This window comes from Leuciscus leuciscus, assembly GCF_965113295.1.
Source record: "Leuciscus leuciscus genome assembly, chromosome: 2".
NCBI lineage: Eukaryota > Metazoa > Chordata > Actinopteri > Cypriniformes > Leuciscidae > Leuciscus > Leuciscus leuciscus.
In genome coordinates, this window is record NC_138726.1 from 41,505,805 (window position 1) to 41,522,400 (window position 16,596).

Below are 16,596 nucleotides of genomic sequence, written 5' to 3' on the forward strand. Positions count from 1 at the left end.
ATATTGGGCAGCCCTGCAATAGCACACGGTTCCCAGAGATTCCTCTCACACCACAACCATGAAACACGCAGAGGGAGAAAAAACATTTCTTTTAATTCTGTGCATCATCATGAAGTTAAACTAACTCACTGTAACTCCTCATAAAAGTCTAAAGATGCACATTTTGTGCATGGTGTTTGATATTATCTGCAATAAAAGGATTAATTCTCTTGCTAACAGTTGTCTTGGTTTGTTACATCAATTTTAAGCTATGGTAAGTACACAAATCTTGTAGGCTACGTGAGTAAAAGTATGTATTTTTCAGTTAAAAAAGTAAATATACTGAACGACGGACCAATTTGATATGCTCCATCCTACTGCTTTTAATACATACTGTATCTGAGGAGAGAGGGGTACTACACATGCAAATAGAGCTTATATAGATTATAATGACATTAGTAACTTATTTTCAAACCATCAGTCAAAAGCTTTATGCTCTCAGTCTCTGAGGATTGTATTATACCCGGTTCTTGGCATGAGTCACCTGGAGACTTGCTCCGACTAGTGCAATTTTTGAACAAATTTAATAGGTTCGTCATAAAAGAATAATACGTTTATGATTTCTTCAGTTTGAAATAAAGAGGGACAATATTTTTTTGAAGAAGTGTGTGTATACAGTATATACACAAGTTTTTATTAAGATTTTTATTTTTATTTTTAATGGTAATTGGTGTTGTAATGGTATTGTGTGTTTTTGACATTTCTATTAGTTTTTAATATGTGTATATCATATTTTTATTTTAGTTTTAAATATTTTAATACATCAATTTAAACTAAATGAAAATGAGAAATGCTGCCTCTGTAACTAGTTGAAATAAAATAAGTTTTCTATTTTATTTTAAATAGTTTATTTTACTCAGTCAACGTTTATTTCAAGAAACTAAAATGTTTTTTTATATATTTTTAATTTAATTTAACTGTAATAACCCCGATATATAAAATGCTTTGTTACTCTTCACAAATGATTTTAAGTTACTCTGTATTATGACACACTTCCTCCTGAAAGTGGCCTCACTGTTGTGAAAACTAAACAGTATCTTTCTCTTCTCTCCCTGTAGATTTTTATTAACAACGAATGGCATGATTCTGTGAGCGGTAAGGTCTTCACCACATACAACCCGGCTACAGGGGAGAAAATCTGTGACGTCCAGGAAGCAGATAAGGTGTGTGTGTGTGTGTGTGTGTGTGTGTGTGTGTGTGTGTGTGTGTGTGTGTGTGTGTGTGTGTGTGTGTGTGTGTGTGTGTGTGTGTGTGTGTGTGTGCTTTCTTAGCATGCTAGTGTTTGTCAGCAAAGTGTGTATTTGGTAATTGCTCAAACCGTTGCCAGAAACAGGTTTTGTGCTTCACCGCTATTGTGCTTCTCACTTTCAGCCTTCACTCAGCATGAATAAGCATCCAGCATTGAAAGGGAGGGAGGGAGGGGGCTGTAGTTCAGTCTAATGTGGTTAAGCAAGCTAGAGGCTGTAGTTCCTCTCTGTAAATCAGGCAGAAAGTGTGGAAAACTAGAATGGATACAGGAAACAGATACCCCCTGAACGTGCAACTGGGGAAGTCATTGAGACTCATCCGGAATGAATGGATTTCATTTGTCCCAGAGGTGGACAAACACCTGTTTACAGGATAAGGTTATATCATTAAGTGTTCTCCACTCTCTCTCTCTTCCTCTTGTTTCTATGTGTCTCTCTCTCTCTCTCTCTGTTCGTTCCCCTCTCTTTGCCGTTCTATTAGGCTGATGTGGACAAAGCGGTGCAGGCTGCACGTTCGGCCTTCTCTCTGGGTTCAGTATGGAGGAAGATGGATGCATCTGAACGTGGGAGGCTGTTGTTCAAACTGGCTGACCTAGTGGAAAGAGACAGCGCCTACCTTGCTGTGAGTACTCCGTCCAACACTCTTGCCAGACCCAAATATTAACCCTCAAACCAAATATATCTTTAAAATACTATATATAGGCTTATTCAGTAAGTCTTACAATTAGGTTCAATTCGTTAACATTAGTTACTGTAATGCATTGGGTATCATGAAGAATAATGAACAATACTTTTACAGCATTTATTTGTCTAGGTCAGGGGTGGGGAACCTTTTTTGACCAAAGAGCCATTTTGAAATTTTTAGTTAATAATTTTTCAAAAAGAGCCACAGCATAAAATATTATAGCTAATATTATTAAATATTATTAAAAAATATTATTTTTTCAATAACGTTTAAATAATAATATTAGGGCCATAGACTACTGAAAACAAACAGTGTCTGTGTGTCTGTGTCATTGGTCATAAAACAGGCAGTCCCGCCCCATTAGCAGAGATCCACATTTATTTCTTTTAAATTGGTTAACACGTGGGACAAATTATTATTTTTTTATTTTTTTTTGTTGCTCTTTACGGAGTATAAGCTGTCACAAAGATACGTTTTATTTCTCAGGACATCTATTTTAACCCCCTCCATCAGGTAGACAAATATATAATATACATTTCTTTAATATATATCTGATAATTGATTTCAAAAGTTCAGCTCAACTAGAACCAAAATGCCTGACCCATGGTCTATTGTAACATTGGTCCTGACTCCCTCATATCTATCACCTTCACTCACGAACCAGTGGTTCTCTGGGCAGACTTAAACCAAGTCTCGTTCTAGTCAGTGCCAGTTTTCGGTGTGTGAGAATCAGATTTAACAGGACAGAGCCATCTGAGCAGACAAAGACGCTCACAACAATAAGCAAGTGTCTAATGAGTGGACCTGTCTGTCTGCCTCGAGCTTATTGAAGCTTCATGGCAGGAGCTGTAGGAGTTGTTGTTTTTCTAACAATTTTGATTTGCTCTGCAAATGTCTGAAACCCATGATGATGACAACACCGAGTTGGGACACATGACCTTTGGGTGCTAACGATCACTTAGGTTAGGAGCTAAACGTAAAAGAGAGGTATTGTTCTGCGCCATGACGTGCTTTTATCTCCGGCGTTCTTCCGCCATGGACATCTGCTTTTACTTCCCACTCACAGAGATGTGTCTGAAGAGACAGATTCAGAAACAAAAGTGCTATGTTTGTCTTCGTGCGTGCAGCTCTCTAGAGCGCTCTGTGGCCATTTTGAATAAATCTCTTTCATGTTACAGTTTAGACATCGTCTTAAATGGACTGAAACAACAGATTTTCTCCATCCAGCTCTGAACAAATGTCAGAGTGAATTGCTTTGAAAGAGAAATGTGATGTCCATGTGGTTATGATCACTCTTTATATCAATCTAATCCCACGTCGATTAGAAATCATGGCTGGGTGACACAGAGATAACAATGTCAGGTCTCTGGTGATGGCTGTATTAATATCATGTTTTCCTAGGGGAGCAGCTGTAAGTGTGTGCTTTAGATATGCTTAGTCTGAATGCAGCATGGGGGGTGTCAGGTTTAATTCCTATGAGTGATTTTTCATCACACGCCCACACTCTCATCTGCCTTCTCTCCTTCCAGACCCTGGAGTCTCTGGACAGCGGGAAACCTTTCCTCCCCTCCTTCTTTGTGGATCTTCAGGGAACCATTAAAACTTTTCGATATTTCGCTGGATGGGCAGATAAGATCCACGGTTCCACGATTCCGACTGGTAAGCTAACGCTCATCCTGTCATAAAACTTTGAATAAGACCGCATGTAAATTATGGGGAAGTACTACTTATGGGGGGGGGGGGGGGGGGTCTGACCTCCCTAATTAAGGCCTGAAGTCACCCAGCAAAAGGAAATCAAAACAAAAGGTTGGGGGTCTTAAAAGTGTATTCTGTTTACATATTCACAGACTATGTTTCAGCTGGGTTTTTCAGGATTTCAGTAACCAAGTTTGCCAGGACACAAAGTTTCACCTCACAGTAAACAGGCGCTCACAAACAGAAATAAGGATTTAACCAAAGCAGTGGGCCGCTAGAGCACTTTTTTTGTTTGGATGTATTAAAGGGTGGAACATAGAAAATATAAATATTGTCATTATTTTACACTTTATTTTGGATTTCCAAACATATCACTAAAATATTTAATATAAAACAAATATGGAGGATACAGACACACTGCACTGGAAACTGTCATTATGTCAACCCAGACCTTTAGGTGTAGGCCCATCCTAGACATTTTAGGAAGTTTGACCTTGAGCAGAGAGAGCGCAGCTTTAAGCTGAGGTAGAGCTGTGTTTTCTCTGAGGCCTGCAGGAGATGTTGTGGGGTTATGGAGGTGCACTGAGGGTAAACAGACGAGGTCCCGTAACAGTTATAAATCTGAGTGCTAATGGCCGCCCTCCTGTGGAGCGCTGCCATCGGTGGAGCACAGTGACAGCTACGGGGTCGAGGGGCACTACGGGGCACAGGGGGGCACTGGGGGTCTGTTCTGGCTAATTTAGTTGTTTGAAAGGAACGCGGCAGGGAGCCTGGAGACTACGGGACAGCAGCAGACTTGCAGCTCTGATGTCACGGTGCAGCCATTAGTGTGCAAGTATGTGTGTGTGTGTGCGCGGGGGAGATTGTGGAGCCGGCCTTCAGGGCCCCCCTGTCACATGGGCCACATGGGTTAGAGGGAAGCAAGAGAGGTGTCCGCCGTCGGGCGTCCGTTTAATTATTGTGCATTCCAACACTGTCTGTCGCCAGACTCGCCACTGCTTTCTGATTGGCTTGCGCACGAATATTTGCGCATATACTGTCCTGTAAGGTATATAAAGCACACAATCCAGTCAATCTTGTATTTGATAATGTCTCCGTCATATTCACTCTCTCATCTTACACAAACAAGCACCCATGCTGCTGCATGCTGTTATGATACGATTTCACAGCAGGAGAAATAAAAATGAAGAATGGAGGGGGAAAGAACTGTAAATCCCCCTGTCAGCGCTGGAGCTCAGCACTGGGCCTTTGTTGTGTTGCTAAACCAAACTTGCATAGTGGGAACTCAATGATTTGCTTTATTTCATTTCCAATCTCATCCGTAATAGAATTACTGCACAAACAAACAGAATGTGTGTTTTTGGCCTTCTCTTATCTGGCCACCAAGTGAGATGAATCGCTGGCATGCCTCTCGTCCAGATGCGTTCCGCCAACTGCATGTTTCCACAGCGAGGGATGGCGTGATTGCACTCTTTTCCATGTTGCCGTAAGACAAAAACAGGGTCTTTTGTAGACGGTCATATTATCTAAAGCTCTTTTGACTGAAAACTTTAGTCTACTGTTAGTAAAAATGTCAGCTAATATGATCCTTCCTATTGTATCTGCTGCTCTGACACCACTGATCAAATATCATTTATTTTCAACATTTCAATTTCATTTCAGCAGTCTTGATTTATTGTCCAAGCATAAGTATAAAGTGTATTTGACACCATTTTACCCCATGCTGACTAATATTCTGGTTCCTTTTGTTCTTTCTGTCACACAGATGGGGAATATTTCACACTCACCAGGCATGAGCCCATCGGAGTGTGTGGACAGATCGTTCCTGTGAGTTTTTTGGCCCTATTTTTGGTTTTCCTTAATATATTTTGCTTGAAAATTATGCCATCTCCACAGTCCTTAATGAGGAGTTAGTTGAACACCTTAGTAAGGGATGAAGGGTTTGTTGAGGCTTGGGTATAGTTGTTTAGTTTTTTCTTATTGTGAATGATGCGTCTCTCCATATATTTTTGGACCTTTTTTTATTAAAAAAGGGAATTTCGATCATTCTGTGAAAGGACAGACTTCTCTCTGGTGATGCACTACAATCATTTAGCTCACTTAAAACCTTCCATTTTATTTTCAATCACCTGCAAGCTTGCTTTCAGATCTGCTTCCATCCAATTAACAACTGGTTGTTACAACAAGTCAATGCCCTTCATTTTTTACCCCTGTAATTTCACTCAGATATATATCATAATACAGAAGATAAGATCTGTCGCTATTTCCGTTTAATCGTTACTTTAAAATATATTTCACAAGGTCACTGAAAGTGTTCTTATCAGCCACTGATTGGCTACAAACAGACTGGCAAAAGGAGGCCATGGCCAGTGCCAGTAAAGGAGAAAAAGAAAGAAAAAGGAACTGAGAAATAATGAAATAGAAAGGCAGAGCTGAGTGGGAGATATACTTGAAAGACAGAAATAGAAACGAAGAAGCAAAAACAATAGATTGTGATGATAAAGTCAGTGATAATCTTAGCACTCTAGACCTCATCACATGAGAAATGACAGTGCACACCAAGGGCCAGATTTACTAAACAGGGCAAATTATTGTGAGAGCACAATTCCAAAAAAGCACCGTTTGGAGCGGAAAGTTCTGCGTGTGGTCTACTGACGACGTGTTAATGAAAGAACACAGACGCAGCCGGATCATTTCCATAATGATCAACACAATCTACCAAGAGAACCACAAATTAGTGTCCGGTTTAAGACATGCTTTTTTGAGGCAGTAAATAATGACGCAAATACCATTAAACTGACTAGCGTAAACCTTAAATCACCTTGCATGATTCATTTAAATACTCTCCTTCCATAAATTTTGCATCTGAAAGGGAAACTCCTACAAATACATATGCAATAAGGTCAGCCGCAAAAATAACCGTCCGCACCTTTTCAGCTGTAATTTTTCACTGCGTGTAGTTAGTAAATCCTGACAGTAGTTTTTTAACACCAAAAGAGGGTTTGAGCTGGCACAAGCTGTTAGTAAATCTGGCCCTAAATATTAAAATCTGGTCCGTTTAGCAGGTCATTGAGCATTGTAGGAGAATGATAGGCAAAAAGATACAAGGCTGAATTGATACAGAAGTTGTGAAACTGTTTTAGAAACATTTTGTTTCCAAATGAGTGTGCAGGAGTCTGAAATCATTAGTGAAATAGTTATGGTCTGAAGAAACAAAGATATGTGGTTGTCTGACCGAGCTCCCACAGTAAGTTCCTGACCTATGTCTGTACAGTGGAACTTCCCCCTGGTGATGACAGCATGGAAATTGGGGCCAGCGCTGAGCTGCGGGAACACTGTTATCCTGAAACCTGCTGAGCAGACCCCTCTCACCTGCCTCTACATCGGTGCTCTGATCAAAGAGGTACAGCAAAGCCATTTTACAACATTGTTTTGAATAAAGGGATAAAACATTACGACATCTGTCAGTCTATTCAGACCACATCACATTCATAATAAAGCAGTAAAATGATCAAAGTGATACAAAAGCAATATCAACACACATTCATGTAAATGAGTGATATTTCATAATTCGTTCCCCACTACACCCAGACCTTTGTTGTTCTGCCTCTCCTTTTCTCTGGGATTATGAGGCCTACTTTCTCCTCTTCCTTTTGATGTTCTGTCCATCCTCTCTTCCACAGGGCCTGTAGGGAGGTTGGGGTGGGTCTGGATTCCCCCTCCACGGCCTGTGGTGTTCTTGGCTCAGCTCTCGTCTAAAGCTTTTTCCTCTCATACTGTTTTCACAGGCTGGGTTTCCACCGGGAGTCGTCAATATTTTGCCAGGCTACGGGCCAACCGCGGGAGCCGCGATTGCTTCGCACATGGGCATAGACAAAGTGGCGTTCACAGGATCGACTGAGGTAATTTTCCTATCAGACAACGGAAGAATCACTCCTTCTTCCATCATCCTCTTTTGCGCCAGTGTGACATCGGCCCTGTCCCAAATGGCGCTATTGATGTGGACACATAGTCTTGAGGTCTTCATTTAGGCATCTGTGAAGTCCATAAGCCCATAGGGTGTCACATTTTAGGCATTTTAATCCATGTGGCAAAGTGTACACTTGACAGAGGCATTTGGGATCACTGGGATGAGCACCGGCTCTTTGTGAGTCAATACTCCCAGAAAAAAAGTGCAAAATTGTAGTACTCTTAAAGGGACAACTTTGCACCCTATTTAACCCTAAAAGGTTCATAGTAGTACCAAGAGTACACATTACTAGGTACTGATATGCACCTTTTATGAACAAAGACTAAGTACAAAGTTGTCCATTTAGCCCACTTGTACTGCCCCAGTGACAAGCTGTTGTACCCTTAAAGGTACAATTTTGAAGGCTTAGTGTGTTTATACTGCTGATGACTATAATGAGAAGAAGTCTGAGGAAGTTGTGTTTATAAGGGGACTCTCTGATCTCATACTACACACGCTCTCACAACAAGCAATGCTTAGCAGACCACCTGGCTTTCCAAAATCATTTCTAATAAACAGGTTTTAGGTGGATGTGGGAGTGAGATGTTAATCCACAGGTGGTCTGTCATAAGCACGGAACAGAAACAAGAAATGGACACCAGGCCCCCTACTTGATTTGTACGGTTAATGTCGTGCCAGTCTGGTTGGACACCTGAGTTCATTTACACTTTATAAGTGTCCTGTGCATACTGTATAATGACTACCCTTTCTATTGAGCTCGATGCATCAGACATTAGACAGTTACATTGTGGCCCCTAGAGGAAGAATGACTCTTTGAAGCCAACTGTATAAATTTAATAGAAAGCCAGGGACTGAAAATAGGCACCATGTTAGGCACAGAGAATTTACTGCTTGAAAATAGGCCTCACTGACAGCGACATAACTCTGCTGTGACAGCGTATTTTAAACAGTGATTATTTCTAGCTACACTTGCCTCGCTGGTAAGAACCCTTAAGCCCTTTATTCAATTAGAGCATCTCATAAATCGAAAAATTTCAGTGTATGTTTTGATCTGTTCCTACACATGTAGCATGTGTTTTGTTATTAATTGAAGTAAATTTGGTGATGTTTAGAGTAGATAGAGCTAAGGCTTGTTAGCTTGACCGGAAAAGTGAGTTTGTTTACATGCCCAGCTATAATCGAATTACAGCGGGTTTTTTTGCATAGTGGAGCTACAGTCTTCATCGATCTCTCCTAGTATACATGAATATTTGTGTTGCAAATTACTACGTCACTTGTTGTTTAATTAACGTGGATAACGACTGTTGCAAGTGCATACACTACTTTCCAAAAGTTCAGTCAGTTCGGTCAGTATTTTTTTCAAAGAATTAATACTTTTTTTTTTCAGCAAGGATGCATTCAATTGATCAAAAGTATAAGTAAATACATTTATAATGTTACAAAAATAAATCTATTTAGAATAAATGCTGTTCTTTGAACATTCTATTAATCAAAGAATCCTGAAAAAAGTATCAGTTTCTACAAAATTATTAAGCAGCACAACTGTTTTCAACATTGATAATAATAAGAAATGTTTCTTGAGCACCAAATCAGCATATTAGAATGATTTCTAAAGGATCATGTGACACTTAAGACTGGAGTAATGATGCTGAAAATTCAGCTTTACCATCACAGGAATAAAGTACATTTTAAAATAGATAATATTTCACAATATTACTGTTTTATTGTATTTTTAACAAATAAATGCAGCCTGGGTGAGCATAAGAACCTTCTTTCAAAAAGATAAAACTCTATTGAACAGTATTCAGTAGTGTAAATATACTTAGTGTTTATCTTCATTGTTAAAGAAACAGAGAATGGTGTTTATGGGTCTGTGTATAGCACAAGACTTCTCTCACTGATAGGAGTACAAACAGAAGTGTTGTTTCCACAGAAAACAAACTAAGCTCGTGCCCTTGAAAAACACTTGTTGGAATGCAACAGATGTTTTATTTTGTGGGAAATGAGAGTTAAGTCATTTCCCAGTTCTCTGCTATTTTGATGACTGCGATGACTATTTCTTTCTTTTAAATCGAAATGTTATTGATAAAACAAGAATGTGATGACTGAGACTTGGAAAGAAACAAATAAAAGGCCACACAAATCCTCAAATGAGTGTAGCGTCACTGTGGAAACTGTACCAACCCACTCGTCTTCACCCACACTTCCACTGACTGACTTTCAGAGGAAACTCATCACCACACACCCCACCCTCCCACCCTTCCTCTTCACTGGCAGTGAAGTGAAGGTTTGGTTCCTCTCCTCGCGTCAGCACTGCTGCTGTGGCTGTCGCTGGGATCTTATCTGGACTTGATTAGGCAGCCGAGATCTCTCATGCTGTGCGTGTGTGTGTACATACACAGACTCTGAGTCACTTCAGCCGTCTGTGTATAAGGGAGGACTGGACCAGGGGTGGGGGGGGACAGGGGAGCATCTCCCTGAGGGAGTGAAGGATTCTGGTGTATTATGACCAGCCCATTGCTGCTATTTGTGGAGTCTAGCCCCTTTGTGACAAGTGTGCAGTGTAATTTCTGAAATGAAGTATATTTCATTATATTTCTTATGTTTTATATGAATTAAAAAGCACATTGAACCACATTTTAAAATAGTTTTATTATTATTATATACAAAATAATGGTCATACCTGCGGTCAAACCAGGAGTAACTAACTAAACAAACCAGCAGTAGTAACTTAATGGTTTTTAAGCAACACGTTTTTTTCAGCGATTAGTGTTACACCAGTTAGTGCAACCAAGTACTACATCATTTTTTATTAAATTTTTTTGTCTGAGCTGAGGAAATCACACTCTCACTCAAATGTGGCATTGGAAAGTCTGATTTATTCTAGTGAATCAGTTTGTTCAGATGATTCTTGTAAATGAGCTGATTTGAGTTCCTACATGGCATTTTAAATCAGTTTTTTTTTTTTTTTTTACTTCAAAAAAGATAGTCACATTATACTTTAGTGAATATTATATTTGAATTTTGTGTAAATGTATCAGTTCAAGTTTGATGTTCATTCATCCATTCAATTATAGGCTATTAATAGGAGATGTGTTGCACTGCGTGAGGCAAATTATGGTCACACCAGATACTGACTGGTTTTCGGACCCCCCCGGACCCCCCCATACAGTAAAACTGCACATTTTAGAGTGGCCTTTTATTGTGGCCCGCCTAAGGCACACCTGTGCAATAATCATGCTGTCTAATCAGCATCTTGATATGCCACACCTGTGAGGTGGATAGATTATCTCGGCAAAGGAGAAGTGCTCACTAACACAGATTTAGACAGATTTGTGAACAATATTTTAGAGAAATAGGCCTTTTGTGTACATAGAAAAAGTCTTAGATCTTTGAGTTCAGCTCATGAAAAATGGGGGCAAAAACAAAAGTGTTGCGTTTATAATTTTGTTCAGTGTAGATAGTTATACACTAGTGTTCAAAAGTTTGGGGTCAGTAAGTTTTTTTAAATAAATTAATAATTTTAGTCAGTACGTATACATAAAACTGATCAAACGTTACAGTAAAGACATTACAAAAGATTTCTATTTCAAATTAAGTCTGTTCTTTTGAATATTCTCCTCATTACTATAGTTATCTGGTTTAGCTATCTATAGCTTTACTACAGTTTAACTACTTCAGCTATCTTGTAGCTTGAAAAACTAAAGTAGCTTCCCCAAAACTGACAAAAACACTCACATATGTATAGTATCAGTGAGAGGTATGACGTTCATCCATTTTTCCACTGAACGATAGTGTCAGAGGGAACTGAGGATGATTATTTTCCCTCCGTCTTCTCCCCTTCTCTTTCCGCTATCTGATGGAAAACAGATAGAGAAAATATTCACTGTCAGTAAGTATGTTTTGCAGAAAGGAAAAATTTACAAATGTTTGTTTATGGTTAGGAGTGCTGCTTGCCAACCTCTAAAGCGCTGAGCTGGCTGTGAAGATTGAAAAGGTCTTTCTTTCTCTCGCTCTCTCACTTACACAGACACACACATACAGTTGGAAGAGAATAGTTTGATGTGAGCATAATGTTCCCTGAGATGTGAAGCAACGCCACGGCCAGCAGCTGTGCGATGTCTGCGGTGCTTACAAGGGCCTGAACAGCATGTAAGATGAGAGCCAGTCCACCGCTAATGTGAAACTTTAGGGGAAGAGAAGTGTGAAATTCAGTTTGGATTTGAATTGTTTCAGGGAAGAGCTGCAAACAACATGGAATTATAAAACAGTAGACTTCTGTTAAAAAGAAATGTGCTCCTTGAGTTCGGAGAAACCAATAATCACACATACATATGTTTTCATTTATGCACTAACAAAGCCAATAAATGCATTTTAAGGGTCTTGATTCACTGTTATTTTGTGACTCCAAACAGCGTTGAGCATCCTACACAAATTAACCAACAGATACTGTTGCGTGTAGGACATTCCATTCTCCTTGGCTGTCACCGTAAGCACTAATAGATATTTAGGATGTGAGCCGAAGCTCAGGGGCCTGATAATGGAGCTGGTTGTCTTGTCAAAGGGAGCCTCCTCATGCAGCAGGATTTAATAATGACAGCATCCCACTGATGTTGAGATTTAGTAAAGCTCTTCTGTGGTGTCCCAGTGATTAAAGCGGCTCTCCTCTCTCTCCACAGGTAGGCAAGCTGATCCAAGAAGCAGCAGGAAAGAGCAATCTGAAGAGAGTCACGCTAGAGCTCGGGGGAAAGAGTCCCAACATCATTTTTGCAGATGCTGATTGTAAGTATTCAGACACTGTTTTACGGCAGCCCTCCTGTTGTCCCGCTGCAACAGTTTGTGCACAGGTGCTACCCCAGAGACATTCTCTGTCACTTCACATCAAAGACCCTTAGCGATATTTTAGAGCTGCGTCTGAAAAATTAAATAAAAAAATAATAATAATTCGTAAAGGCCCATATACATGCAAATGAGCTTATCTCACTTCCTAAACTCCTGGTCCTTAGTATCTATAAGTAGCCCACCAAACCTCGGCGTAAGTCTGAGCTTTAAATGTTTTCAGCAGCCGTGAGCAAGGCCCCCCGTAAATCAGCCGAATGGACCCTGTCTGGACCCATCACACCACAGCCGTAAATCTGCCTGCTCCATTAACCCTTCAAAAGCCACAGCCTGCCAGTCCACCCTTTTCCCAGGTGTCCATTATCTCACACAGATGCACATACTCACATGTATGTATGCATAAACAGCAGACACACCAGAAGAACAAGGGTAGAAACTGCTTAAACTATAGTCTGTTAAAAAATTACTTTGAAAGACTTATTGAAATGAAGAAAATACAGTCCAGATTTATTTATCACCTGTTGTTTGAGCTGTTATGTTTATTTAAATAAAATATTTATCTAATATTTTTTTTGACTGTCTACATAATCCCAGTGTTTCACACCTTTCACTAATGATGCTTATGCGCCATGTATAGCCCATTACTGGCAGATGTTTAATAATGTGCTTTCTCTCTCTTTCAGTTGAGCTGGCAGTCGAACAGGCCCATCAGGGTGTTTTCTTCAACAACGGTCAATGCTGCACCGCTGGTTCCCGTATCTTTGTGGAGGAGCCCATTTATGATGAGTTTGTGCGAAGGAGTGTTGAGAGAGCTCGGAGAAGGACACTGGGAAATCCCTTTGACCCAACAACTGAGCAGGGACCTCAGGTAAGACCCAATTAATTGCCTAAAACAATAAAAAGATAGAAAATATATCATATTTAAATCATATATACTACCGTTAAAAAGTTTGGGGTTAGTATTTTTTAAAAAAAGAAAAAAAATCATCTTTTATTCAGCAAGGATGCATGAAATTGATCAAAAGTGACATTAAAATGCATTTATATGTTAAAAGATATCTATTTAAAATAAATGTTGTTCTTTTGAGAATCCTTAAAATAATGCATCACGGTTTCCACAAAAACACAACTGTTTTCAACATGGATAATAAGAGCATAAGACATGAAAAGTCTTACTGATCCCAAACGTTTGCTGTATATATATGCATATACATATACAGGGCTTGACTTTGACACCCGCCAGCCCGGCAGATGCGGGTGGATTTCAGCAGTGGCGTGTAACGCAGTTACTCCAACTAGCCACTTTGGTGGATTTTATTTTATATTTAATATACACATTTTTCAATTGTAGTCTTTTAAAAAGGCATCTGAAATAATAAACTAAGTGCAATGTAGTGTTGTCAAAAATATAGAATTTATGATACATATCGATATGGAAAGATCGGAAATGCTCCCAATAGGCCTAATAATCTGCTGCCAAATTATGAGATAATATAAAAAATATCTATATGGCAGTTTTCCTCATGGTATCGATGTCAAATTTGTGGCCAGTGAAAATGCTGAGTGGCTAGTAACTTTGGAAAACCACAAACCACAGTGCCTGGTGAGCAAAAAAAGTTAATGTCAAGCCCTGTATATATATACTGTATTTAGAAAATGACTGCAAAATCTGAGAGTATAACCAAAAAGCTGTACATTGAAACATTAATAATCAGACAAGACAAAATATATATTATCTGCATATTTATTATTTAAAAGTTTTTCGTTGCCTGTTACAAAAGTTCCATATAACCACAGTAAAAAAAAGACACAGGATTCAGTAGTTCATCATCTGTGTTTGGCTGTGTCAGGTGAGTGTGGAGCAGCAGAGACGTGTCCTGGAGATGATTCAGAGCGGCATCACTGAGGGAGCTAAACTGGAGTGTGGCGGCAAAGCTCCTCCTTCTAAAGGCTTCTTTGTGGAGCCCACAGTCTTCTCCGATGTACAGGACCACATGCGCATTGCCAAGGAGGAGGTAAGCTTTCTTTATATCAGAATAATACATCTAAATTCGAATGTCAAAGTATAATAATAATAAACTTTTATTGTAGATATTTGGGCCAGTTCAGCAGATCATGAAGTTTAAAACGATTGAAGAAGTGATCGAGAGAGCCAACGACACAGAATATGGTCTGGCAGCAGCAGTCTTCACCAGAGACCTCAACAAGGCCATGACAGTCTCTGCTGCTGTGCAGGCCGGCACTGTCTGGTAAGAGATATATCATATCACCAGAAAATGGAAAGCAGCACAAATGCCATCCACTTGTTTTGTTTGGGTCCCCAATATTATTGGGTTATACGTACGCCTTAAGGTGCAGTCACATTTACTTTTTGTTTGCAAAATTTTCATGGGAGAAATCCAGTCATTTAAATAGGAATCCATGTGATTGTGAGGGTGAAAGATTTCCCTGATATTCCGTCAATGTGATCGCATATTTAACCACAGAAGTTTTCACAGAATGGAATGAAATATCATGAAATCACTAAGATTGTGAAATGTCTTTGTTGTACAGGATTAACTGTTATAATGCCCTGACATGCCAGTGTCCTTTTGGAGGATTCAAAATGTCCGGCAATGGTCGTGAACTGTAAGTGCATTAAAGAAGGATATAACGTAATAATCGTGTTTTCTATACATCCTTGTTTACGCTTACACCGTTGTTCTCTTTTTTCCAGGGGTGAGATCGGACTGAAAGAGTACACAGAGGTGAAAACCATTACGATGAAGATGTCAGGAAAGAACTCTTAAAACACAAACATGTATGTTCCTAGCAGCGTGAAGTCTTCCTCTGAGGTTAACCACTAGCCATTATCCTTCGGTTGTCTATAGTGGTAAAATACCACACACAGTAACCACCAATCACTTCTGCATTGGAGCACCTGTTCTGCTGTTATCATGAACTACCCTTCATCTTCATCCCACGTCCACCGCCACCATTAACTGCCTACACCCATTCCAGCTGTGACATCCCTTCGCCGGCTCCACTAACCATACTAAAGCACTCGGAGTCCCGGTGAAGGAGGGCTACATATTTGACCACTGCACCAGCAGTGTGCAGACACTAACAGACTGCGACCGCTCTCTCTGATGATCTCCTACGTTAAGTGTTTTTACACACTGGCTAAGAGAAGGTCTGAGGGGTGTCATTCTCAAACCTCATATTAACTTACCTTTCCACTGGGTAGAAATCTAGTAGGCATATTTGTTTTTTTACTAAGACCACTGAAGCTCTCAGATAAAAGATGTTTTCGTTGAATGAGTATTAATTCTAAAATTTGTGTAATTGCTTTATGTGTTTATTTTTTCATTTTATTGTCTGATTGTTATTACAATGTATAACTTTGTCGATGTCTTGACCAATGTAAACAAAAATGATTTACCTCAAAAAAGCAGAAAATCAGTGGTGTGTTATTTTTGACAAATGATTCCTCATTGATGCCCATTTATTGTTAGGTTTAAAGAATTATGTACTATGAATATAGAAGTTAAGATATAGAGATAATTTCTTCATTAAAATGTTTTACTCAAAGTATTCTCTTGAAAGTGATTTTCTTACAGTCTTGTTACAGAATTATGTCTGGAAAATGATGACAATGGGGAAAAAAGACAATGGGGAAAAAATACCCGTCCAGAAATAGTTTCATTTTGTAAGATTTATGTTATTTCTGCTTCAGTGTTTGCATTTTAGAGGTGACTATGTGTATTCAGACTTATGTCAACCAGGGTGAGAACAGTCTGAGTCAGAGATTGTTTGGTAAGAGCTCTTTAGATATGAGCAGTATGTGCCAGATAAAAGAAGCACCCAGTAGTGCTACTACATTAGAAGTTGCATTCCCAAAGAAACATAGTCACAATGGATTTTCCCAGCAGCCCAGCCAATCTGCTGATATCTTTAGTCAGACCAACCCGAATGATGAAAAGACTTGGCTACATTACACAGCACTGGTATAGTTCTGGAAGAGCAGAAAAGGGCAGCACAGAGCTTTGAACTAGACCACAGAAAGACCACTACAGAGATAGTGGATCACATGGAAATGAATACTGTTTCCTTATGAATTAGTTTGAAGAACAAAAGTGGGT

At 39.4% G+C, this 16,596-nt stretch overlaps 1 protein-coding gene across 1 annotated transcript in view; it reads left to right on the plus strand.

Annotated features, from left to right (window-relative positions):
• Positions 1–16,048, plus strand: part of aldh1a2 (aldehyde dehydrogenase 1 family, member A2) — a 25,937-nt gene extending 9,889 nt beyond the window's left edge. The window contains exons 2-13 of the mRNA XM_082158678.1: positions 1,098–1,202; positions 1,768–1,908; positions 3,501–3,630; positions 5,432–5,493; positions 6,941–7,069; positions 7,455–7,568; positions 12,316–12,418; positions 13,159–13,343; positions 14,326–14,490; positions 14,567–14,724; positions 15,029–15,103; positions 15,192–16,048. Coding sequence (XP_082014804.1) covers positions 1,098–1,202; positions 1,768–1,908; positions 3,501–3,630; positions 5,432–5,493; positions 6,941–7,069; positions 7,455–7,568; positions 12,316–12,418; positions 13,159–13,343; positions 14,326–14,490; positions 14,567–14,724; positions 15,029–15,103; positions 15,192–15,264 — 1,440 coding nt within the window. The 3' untranslated portion in view covers positions 15,265–16,048. The remainder of the gene's footprint in view (positions 1–1,097; positions 1,203–1,767; positions 1,909–3,500; positions 3,631–5,431; positions 5,494–6,940; positions 7,070–7,454; positions 7,569–12,315; positions 12,419–13,158; positions 13,344–14,325; positions 14,491–14,566; positions 14,725–15,028; positions 15,104–15,191) is intronic.
• Positions 16,049–16,596: the final 548 nt, after the last annotated feature.